Here is an 11,144-nt window from a genome sequence, read left to right on the forward strand (position 1 = left end):
TCATCCCTGACTCCTCTGGCTGAAATAACTGCTCCTGAAGGAGTGACCATCTGATGGGCTCCCCTCATTCACCAGGCATAATCATCCTTGTACCCCCAAGATCTGTCCCTAATGTCTGGGCAAACCCAGCGTCAGTCACACATTCTAGCTAAATACACAGTAGGGTTCCAGCCAAGACACTGACCCAGGAGCACTGTAAGGAGGGTTCCATTCTCATACCCTGGTTATGAAGGATAAGTAATTGGAGGGCTCCTCAGCAAGCTGCAGCTCCCAGCGCAGGGGCCTCCAGGTCCTCATCAGCCTGACAAATAAGCATTAGTGGGAAAGGGAGAGAGGTGTCAATTTTCAGTAAACAAACATCAAATATGTGGAGCCTGATCACTCATGACAACAATGAACAATGGTAAGAAAAATAGGCATTCACGCTGGCTTGCTTTTATTTACAGAAACTCTAACGGGATGGTCAGGAAGTGATCACACCTGGTTATCGAAGGGTGGATGGAGTCAGAGCACAGGGGCAGAGCAAGATACATGGGCAGGGCGTCTTCTTAAGTTAGTTTCCTATCTTAGAAATTTTTAAAAATTTTCAATGCATTATTTATTTAAAATAAGGATAAATTATTATATATATCATATTTTCATATTCTTAATCATAATTTTAAATTAACTTTTGGTTTATTCATTAATTTAACTTTACATTTTCTACATAAGAAATTATTTGAAAATTTGATCCTTTAAAAACACTAACAAATATAAAATTGCAAAGCATAATAAATGAAAACTAACAAATCCCTTTCTAACAAAAAGGAGAAGAGGCATTATAGTTTGTCCCTCCATTATAGTAAACATTGGAGCTATTTTCAGGAACGAATAGCATATTATACCAGGGATTTGCAATTAAGCTTTTAAATGTACCAGGAATTTGAAAGAGTTACATAAGGCTTAAAGTGTTTTCTTCTTATCAAGTAAAATAGAAATTCAAATATTTTTTCCTCACAACCATTAAAATAGGAATTCATTTGCATTAAGAATGGTATAGCCTTCTAAATGTCAAAGTCCTCTAGAGACGTGGGCATAAAAATACTGACCTAAAAATGGAAAAGTCACCTGAGAGCTTAAATACAACCATCTCACATCTTGAGGTTCTATTGCCTAAATAAAACAAAAATTCTATTTGGTTGCAATAGAAAATTTGTTTGCAAATTTTGGTTGCAAAATTTGGTTGCAAAATTCTATTTGGTTGCAATAGAAAATTTGGTTGCAAAATTTGGTTGCAAATTTTCTTTCCTTACATAGTACCTTACTATCAACTTATATTTTAAAAACACAAGTGCTAATGGAAACTAGAATCAAAGGGCTGTGACTGAAATAGGAATGCAAGGGAAGAACCACCAATATTGCATCAAAACAGATATGTAGCTTCCTTCCCACAGTTCACAAGGAAATCCACATTCACAAAGTTGGACATAACCACAACCTTTGGGTCTAGATAATCCAGGGTGAGACAGAACCCCTAGAGTGGGTCAGTCCCTGGGGAAGGAGGGGAGGGACACCTGAGCAGCTCCAGGAATGAACTCCGGGAGCTCCATTCCCCTCCTGCCTGGCCCTGTGAGCATGGAAGGGCTCCTTCCCCCAGGCTTCCATGCTCACAGTGAGGAAACTCAGTCTGACTCAGTTTCAGTTCTGATCCAAATGAACTCCCCAATTCATAAAATTTTATCCACGAGACAAAAACTTTGACTTTCTCAATGCATACAGATACACTCTGAGTGCACCCATATCATGGATGCAACACTCAAATATAACACTTAAAATGTCTAGGCCTAAGGAAACCACGGTTAACAACCTCAAAAAGGGGGTAACCACCCCCCACCTCCCATGTGCACGTGCCCCCCCCCAGCTTTCCAGGGCTGTAGTTTCTCTCAGTGTGAAGGCTCCTTCCATCATGGTTGTGAGCAAGTAGGACATCTGCAGGGGGAGGCTCCCCAGGGAGAACCACTGGGCCTTCAAGTGCTTCCCTTTGCAGGTCAAGGGGGCCTTAGCCTGGGTCACTGACCTCAGGCCTGTGCCCCCCACTGGAGTTGCTCTGGAAAACAGTTGATATTGTAAATGACACAAACCCAGTGATCGAACAATCCGGCAAAATCACTCAGACCCAATATTTATGTATAAAGAAGAGAGGAAAATTGTAAGTCATTTTACTGGTTCAACCAGAAAACCCCAAATATCTATTCCTTTCAGAAAAAAAAAAATGAGTTATTTATTATTTCCAGGGCAACTTTCTTTTGTAATCTTATTTGAACACCAAGTTTAAATCTAAAATTTTCTTTGAAATCACCCTAAATGAAAGAAGAGTCCTCAGAAACTTACTGCACAGACACAGGAAAGACAAAAGTGAAAAAGGAATTCTTAACAAAAGCAATGAAATACTGGAATTTTTTTGAAATTCATCTCTTTCTTGCCTCTTTGTAAATATTTTATCTTGTCTTTCAAGCTCTATTAATTACATGCATTTTACTCTATTGAAAAATAGAGTCAAGTCAAAACAGACATACTCCGGATGTATTGTGGGTTAAGCTCCAGATCGCTGCAATAAAACGAATATCGAAATAAAACAATGCCTAATCAATGTAACCCAGTATTTATGTGGTGGAGCGTCTTGCTTTCAGTTTGTAAAAATCCCAACATCTGTGAAGTGTAATAAAGCTAAGTGCAATAAAACAAGGTACATTGTACATTTTATCTGGGTGACAAACCCGGGGAGAAGCAATGCTAACAGGGCAGAACCCCGGAAAATTTTCCAAAAAAAGAACCTCCACCCAAAGGACTTCCCATAGGACATCTGTGCCCAGGGAAGATTCCGGAGCAGGGGAACGAGGATTTCATACAGCGTAGTTCAAGGTGGTTAACCTGGGCTTTCTTCTCAAGTAAAACATTCACAGACAAAAAGCGATTTTTTAAAAAAGAGTCATACATGGCTTAGTAGGAAAAGGATAAACGATTAAAATATTATATATGTTTTACATGCACCCTGGAGAACAAATAGTTGATGCTGTGAAGCGAAGAGAGGAAGCTGGCTTTGCGAACGAGGCCAGATATTAGAAATTTAGTAATTTGTTCCCAGTCCTAGGAGGAGCTAGGCTGGTGGTACGGAAACCCTGCTATGAAACATTTGGAAAACTCAGGAAAAAACGGGTCCTCTGAAGAAAAAGCAGAGACTTGGGACCCCACAGCCCACAGAACCTCCCACACACGAACCCCAGAGACTGAGTCATGATTGTCCCGGATGACCCTCCGGGTGGTTACCGCACCATCTGGGGAGACGCGGGGCTGCGGGCTCAGAGCTGCCCAGAGAGGCTCCAGCCCGACGTCGCCGCGCGCAGTGACGGGACAGGTCGCCCGGGTCCAGCCCTCACGCTGTGTGCCTGAGGGGACCGAAGTCCGAGAGGTGTCCCCAGTGTACTAGGATCCGCAGACTCTGGACTTGACCTCGGAGAGGAGGATCCCAACTAGCCTGTCGACCCTGTCTCAACATCCGGCCCTGCGCGCTCACCTTTTCTAGGTTTCCTGGATCTCCTTGCGTTCTTCTTACCACTTCCACGATCAATGCAGACAACCGCGCGACAGTTGCAGAGGCAGGGGCCTGGGACGCAGGCGACGGAGATAGCCTATAACCCTAAAGAGAAGAAACAAGCACACCCATGCGGTATGTTGCTCCACCTACCTGCCCCAGCGGCGTCACTGATTGGATAGTTACAAAGGCCCCACCCACTCATGACCGAGTGACAGCCAGCAGGTAGGCTCGAAGCCCTCCCCCAGTTGCATTTTTATTTAAACATAACTTTTTCCTGACCTGGGGTTGACACCTTGGCTTTCCCGCAGTTTCTTTGAGAAGTCGGGGGCACCAGTGTGCACAGGGAATTACTGATTCCGTTTCAAGATGGAGCAAGTACAGGCCAGGCCATACTGTAAATGGCTTGTGGAGGCAATGGAAGAAATTGATGCTGACGCCCATGACTGAGACCAACCCCAGGCAGATCTCACTTGGGCTACGCCTTTGTTTCAGAGCCACAGCACGTCCAGAGATTGTGCAAGGAGCCTGACTGAAACTCAAAGACAGACCTGGCAGCCCTCCCACTTCACTCCTAGTTCTGTGCTTGAGATGAGGCAGTGCAGCCCTAGAGGGCGTTTTCTCAATTGAGACAGGGTTGCAAGAAAGGCATGCTGGTAAGTAAATTCTTTATCCTAGTCCTTCAGTTCTTCCTAAGAAGGATCCCACAGTTGCGGAATGCAGGATTTTCTATTTTGCTACCCTCTATTTACTTTCACATCTAAGCAGTTCTTTAAGGTGTTTAAGACATATTACATGGTAAAAAATACAAGTGATCGATAATGACATTCTCACTCAGTAAGGCTTGTGGGGGTTCAGAATGAGCCATCTTCAGATGTGCCTTAATGGTATGTGGATTATTTTAAGCAAAAGGCAATTTTAGCTTCAAGCCTGAGAGAAGTTTCTTCCTCTTCCTTTAACTACCTAGAAGAACTTAAATTAGGAGTCTTGTCCATAGTAAGAGATTGTCAGTGATATCCTCTTTTTGACCCACCTGTATGGCAGGCCAATCTTCTATTTACTAAATATCTGCTCTTCTTTTCATCCTGCAATGACCTCTTGAAGCCCCCAAGGCACCTTACCTCATCTCTAGCTCGGACTGTCTTCTATATCTCAATCCTCCTTTCTATCTCTCAACCTCTCCTGCATGTGGGGTCTCTGTCTCATGAATGTGGGGTTCCCATACATGTGTATGTATTAAATTTGATTACTTTCTCTTGCTAATCTGTCAAATACCCATTTGATTATCATATCAGCCAGAAGAACCTTGAGGGTAGAGGCAAGTTTCTTCCTCCTCCACAGTTCAAACAGTGAACAGGATAAACTCACTGGCTGGAACCCTGAGCTTCCCCATGAGGCTGCTACAGGTGAAAAGATCCTGGGGCATCTGACACAAGATGGCAGAAGGTAAGTTTTCTTACCACGTCAGCACACACTCATATTTCTGTCTGCAGAATCTGGTGGAAGCGAAAGTGGTGAGTTTCTTTCTCTCTTCTAAATTTGACTGGCAGGAGAAAACATTTGTCAAACTAGTTTCTCAGTATAGTGACCCCTAGTTACTAGGTAGGAGAACTCATGGGGTTTGTTTTTCTCTGCCTCTGTCTGGTTTCTCTCCTTTTATCTAGTTATATGTCCTGAGAGCTTGGACTTATGACCAGTGAGAATATTTTCTCTCTGCCTGTACCATCCAGTGCACTTGCCCAATATGCACTCTTCCTCTGTCCAGCCAGGACAAGCTGTCAGGGGATTTTCTGTGTCTATTTCATTCCTCTCAAAGATGGTCTGTTATCTCTGCCAGCTGGAGGACCCATGTGCATCTGGTGGAAAGGCAAACAGGCTGTGGGTCTAAGTTTAGGGAATCTTAAACCTTATTCCGTTCAAGCAGGAAAGCACATAATTCCTAATTTTGGAACAGCTGTTTAAAGACGGGGCTCCCCAACTCTGGAGGTAAACTTTATCTTGTGAGGGTTGCATCTTTTTGCACTCACCTATGGGGATGCCTCTTGCATCCATAGTATCGGTTTGAGCTACTATGAATCCTACCATCAAGGCCAGACTATAGATCCTTTTAAATGGAAAAACTTCTAAATTGAAAAAAAAATTTTTTTACTTAGAGAGGTCTCATATTGTTATAATAGCTAGTCATTAAGATTCTCTTAATAAGATGGAAGAAGAGAAATTAGGAAAAAAATCAACATCCACCTTTGAAATAAGTCAGACAGAGAAAGATAAATACAATATGATTTCACTTATATGTGGAATCTAAGGAACAAAAAGAACAAACTAATCAAAAACAGACTCACCAATATAGTGGAAAATGTGGTGACAGACAGAGGGGAGGGGTTTGGGGGGCTGGGAGAATGGGGTGAAGGGTTAAAGAAGTACAAATTAGTAGTTGATAGTTGGTCATGGGTATGAGGAGCACGGCATAGGGAGTGCAGTTAGCAATAGTATGATGGCTAGGTGGAGGGCCAGGGGAGGGAGGGAGCAATTAGAAGGATCATTTTATGAACTGTATAGATGTCTAACCAATGTACTGTATACTTGAAACTAATTTAAATAAATACATTTTTTAAAAAATCAATGTCCATCCAAACCCCTTCCTAACTGCCTTTACACATTTGCAGATACTGTAAAACAAATCATGACATTGGAAGTACAATTGTCCTGCACTTAAGAAGAAAAATGAAAGAAAAAGAATGGCAAAATCTCACTAAAAGACAACCTAAAAGTTTATGTCCTAAGAATTCAGCTTGACAACTATCAGATTGGCAGCTCCAAAATATGGCCAGACAGAAATATGGGCTAAACTCCATTTATAACTAAGGTCCTACCAAATTTCTGCCAACCCTCAAGAAAATTATAATTGAAAGTAACAAAGGCTATTATGAGGAATGTGCCAATTAGAAAGAAAAAAATGGGCTAAATAAAACGGACCTTGACAGGGTTAAAACAAAAGTTTTAGTACAGCACTACCAAAGGCTGAATGGGTCAAACTGACCTCCTGTTGGTCCCCAATATTAAAAGGCCCTGATCAAGTCTGTTTTATTTATCCTGGAAGGAAGTCATTATAGTGAGAAACCTGACCAGTAATCACTTGGGGCAACAATTAAATCAAGTTAAAGACTGATAACAGGGCCAGGGTCCCTTGGCTTGACTTCTCGTTGGAGACCCAAAGCCTTTTTACTCAAGAGTGAGTAAAATGGTCAGGAGACAGAAAAGAGAAATTTCCAAGACTACCTGATATGGGAATTCATGAACTGTGATACCAAAACCAATTGGTGAAGCCATGACTCGGGCTACAATTTGATTAAAAGAATATGGAAATGTAAGAATTTATAAGATTATGAAAATTGGAATGTTTAAACAGGCTTTATGTTTAAGAAAAAGTCATGGTAATCAAACTTTGATTGCATCTTTTTTACCTGATTATATTGTGGAAATAGACATTGTGCCTCACTGGAGAACTGGGACATGAAGGCTGGCAGTTCTTTCTTCTGGCTATCTGAAGGAAAGACTCTAGAAGGTAATAACCTTTGTGCCCTCCTGAGCCCATTAAATTACTTAATACTGCCAGAAATACAATTCTTCCCAGGTGAAATCTGACAGGATATTAGAAAGGATTTAATAACTTTTTGATCAGATATTTGGCAAAATTAGAAGCTGAAGATTTAGAGCCTGACAGGATTTTTCAAAATTTTCAGCCCCTTTCCTAAGCTAAAACAAAACTATATACCAGAGGGAAAGAAGCAAATTAGGGATTATGTAGTTAGACAGGTAGGTCTATGATGTCAGTAAGTCACTTGCCAACTGTGGTGGAAGAAAAAACTTTACCCTCAAGGTTCTTTTCACTGGTCTAATAATCAAATAGACATGAGATGGATTAGCAAGGGAAAATAATCAAATTTAATTCATACATACATATAGGAACTCCATTTAAATGGGAGAGTCAGAGACCCCACATGTGTGAGAGATTCAGATACAGAAAGGGGGACCCAGGTAAGTAAGGAATCCCGTGCTGGGGATGAGTAATGCACCTCAGGAGCTTCAAGGAGTCATTGCAGGATGATAAGGAGAGCAGATGTTTAGTAAATACAAGTGTGCCCTGACATATATGTGGGTCAAAAAGAGGTTATCGCTGACAATCTCTTATTATGGCCAAGGCCTCTAATTCAAGTTCTTCTAGGTAGTTAAAGGGAGAGGAAGAAGCTTCTCTGAGGCTTGAAGCTAAAATTGCCTTTAGCTCAAAATAATCCACGGACCACTGAGGCACATCTTGAGGTGACTCATTCTGAACCCGAAAAGGCAATTGCACTCATAGATAAGATATATACACACCCCAGCCTCCCTGTTATGTCACATGTCACTTTTTACTCTCCTTCAAAGCCCTTATTTCCATCTTACAAACCAAAGTTCTGCTTGCAAATATCTTCTGAGTACTAGACTGGCCTTGGCTGTCACTCTGCCTGAAAGGGATCACAGCATTTCAGCAACAAAAGTGATGAAAAATACTCTGGAACCCTCTTCAGATTTCAACCAAGGGCAAGGGAAATCTCTTCTGTAGTGTGAATTTTAATAAGGCTTGTGAAGAAATAAACTTGTTTCTTGGTCATACAAAGGAGTCCATCTTTGTCAATGAACCGTTTGTCTTAATTTCATAATGAGGTGAATTGTGCTCAAAGGCAAAGCTTGGTCTTAGTCAGGGATTCTGGTAATCTGAGCTCCCCGAGTGGCAGCCTACATAAAGTCAGACAAGTCATTTAGCTCCCCTAAGTCTGTTTCCTTTTTTACCAAATGTCTTCCTACTACTGCTTCCATGTTTAGGAGTCTGAGAAGATGAAATGAGCCAACTACCCAGGGTGCTGAGTGCCTTGCACTTAGTAAGCCTTCCTAAAGTGCCTCGATCATCAGTATCGGCATTCTTGTTTCTATTCTCATTGTCATTATCATCATCTTATAAAGACTTAAAAGCACCACTTCTCTCAATGGAATCTACAACATTCTACACTGTAGATGAATCCATTGTTCCCTGAAGAGTAAGGCTGAATCTGGCCTGTAAAATGACTGAGAGCTAATGCTTTAAATAAAGTTCTGTGGTGACTATTTTGATTTCTTCTACAGGTGTTTATTTTCTCATACTTTCAAATCTTTATAATAAATGCTCTGGTCATTCATTTATGGTAATTCATGCCTTCCCCACAAGACCGAAGAATTCAGTTGATTCTCTCTCTCACTGCTACCGCAAACACCATGTCAATATTTCAGTCAGACCATAAGGAAGAAATATTTTTAAAGTACAAACATGTATCTGTTGTTCTGCCATTTAAAGGTACTTCATGCTTTTGATCACAAAAAGGATCAATTGCTCCCTTAATTTTACTCAGAGCCAAGTGCGGCTTCTTGAACCCTGGGTCACTCATTCCATTAGGGCCCTATTCCAAGGCCATGGGAAAAATCTCTCTCTCCGCGTCTACAAAGGACTCGCTGCGCTCCTTCAGCGGAGCTCTCTGGCTGAGATCACCGTCTTGTAGAATGAGTCTTGAGTTCTCAGAGCTTCCCATGGTGCAGGTGGGTCCACCAACACAGTATATTCTGCTCCTTGTGATTGCCACGATGGGGATACCAGGAACCACCTCCTCTTCCCAAACACACCTCACGATATCATGTCCGCTATGCCGACCACAGTGACTAAAGGACCTTGGAAAATACGACGCTGTGACCTCGGCACAGGGGCACACTGTCCCTACTGTTACCTGTGAGAAGCAGAACAATTCATGGCTGACAGTGCAAAAAGCACAGGAGCATTTCTGCCCAGATGGGGCCAGGGCTGGAACTGTACAATTCCGACACGTGCAAACTCTGGGCTGGGGAAGGACAGGGATGAGACGCAATTTCCTCAGCGCCAGGTTTCTGAAGTTCAATAGTGTGAGAAAAGGGACCAGACTTCAGCATCTTCCTCAGTGAATGCACATTCTTAGTATGAGGGGTCCTTTATCTGAGGTGGAGATGGGGAATTGGGAGATAAAAGAAAAACGAAAAACCACAGGAATTCCCGACTTGAGGAAATTGGAGTGACTTCCAGGAAATCTGCTTCCAGACTTGTTTTCCAGATAGTTCTTAAAGGGAAGATGAAAAACAGATCATGAAACGGAAATATCTTCTCCATCTCTCAGTTCTCCAAGCTGAATATCCACAGAGCTTTTCTTCCTCCGTTGTACGGTGACTGTGATGCTACAGCCAGTGTGTTCACCTGAAGGCTAAGCGCCGGCTGAAACCTGGGCCCTCCTTTTCTCCATTGAGATCGCTTCTGGTTCTTCGGCTCTGCCGCTCAGTCCCCGTGTCAGATGGCCTCCAGGGGTGCTTCTCTGTCCCTGTCCCCGGGCATAGTGTAATTATCGCTGTAGTTTGGGTGGACTTGGGTGGTGCTGTTTGTCTCAGATGATATTAAGGGTGAGTATTTCCTGAGGCGGGAGGAGGAAATGGTCAGAGCCGCTCCTTAGCTGCGCATACTATATGGAGAGGGCGCCCGTCGCGGAGGGAGTCCGACCTTGTCACAATGAACATTATGTTCAGTATCGCAGACTCGCCAATCAGTGGGAGTGTTATTTAGATGAATAATAATAATAATATTTTCTAATAAGTCTCATTACCGCTGGATTTTCATGACCACGGAGTGTTGTTTTTAACCACCGGTGAGAAAATATATAACCACCTGCTTATATTTTCATGGCATACGATTGTTTTTAAGTCAGAAACTTTTTCTAAGGTTAAGCTTTCTAAACACCACGAAGTCATTTTTCTTCGGAAATGATGGCTTGTCTTTGGCCCCAAGGCTCTTTTTCGGAATCTGACTCAGGATGCCCACCTAACGCACCCCTGGAATCTGTGCCTGTGCTCCCGTTGGGTCAAACCGCGTCAGACTCCTGTTGTCAACGAAGATCAAAATGAAGTTATCGCATATGGTGAGGGGACTTTGCGGTGTCTGCGTTTGTCAGGAAGGATCACGGTTCCACGGTGGACTCGCAGCACTACGTTTCAATGCAAATGTCCTTGGAGAGGACGAGTTCTGTCTGGTTTGGGCTCGGACACTTAACTCAGGTGTAACTCCGCAGGAGCGGGCGAGGTCCTGAGCACTGTGGGATCAGGAGCTGCGGGCCGGTGGATGGGGCGTGGTCTGCGGCGGCCGCGGCGCGGACGTCCGCTCGCTCCCGCAGCGCTGGCATTGCGGATCCCGGGTCCTTAAAGCTCGTGTGGTTGCTCTGCCCCCGTCCTTCGCGCTTTTTCCTTTACGGCCTGAAGGAGTCGTAGGCAGAAGTCAGGGAGACCCAAGAAACGGAAGAATGGTGAGTGTGCGGGACGGGTGCGGAGACGGGGACGAGGAGGTGGCAGAACCAGCTGTGGCGAGACCAGGCCTTCCTGCGGTCCAGTCCGGAGTCTCCGGACCCGAGTCCTTCCCCGAGCGCTGCTGAGACCCCAGTCCCCTCCGGCACGCGGCGTGGGGCCTGGGCCGGCAGCCGGGCCCCGGGAAATCTTG

General features: G+C 43.5%; 1 protein-coding gene across 1 annotated transcript in view; it reads left to right on the forward strand.

The window, feature by feature from the left end:
* Positions 1-10,829: 10,829 nt before the first annotated feature.
* The window catches only part of LOC102877736 (zinc finger protein 709-like), a 16,563-nt gene continuing 16,248 nt past the window's right edge, over positions 10,830-11,144 (forward strand). Inside the window, exon 1 of the mRNA XM_015589236.2 lies at positions 10,830-10,953. Within this exon, the coding sequence (XP_015444722.1) occupies positions 10,951-10,953 (3 nt within the window). The 5' untranslated portion in view covers positions 10,830-10,950. The remainder of the gene's footprint in view (positions 10,954-11,144) is intronic.

This window comes from Pteropus alecto, unplaced genomic scaffold (assembly GCF_000325575.1).
Source record: "Pteropus alecto unplaced genomic scaffold, ASM32557v1 scaffold304, whole genome shotgun sequence".
NCBI lineage: Eukaryota > Metazoa > Chordata > Mammalia > Chiroptera > Pteropodidae > Pteropus > Pteropus alecto.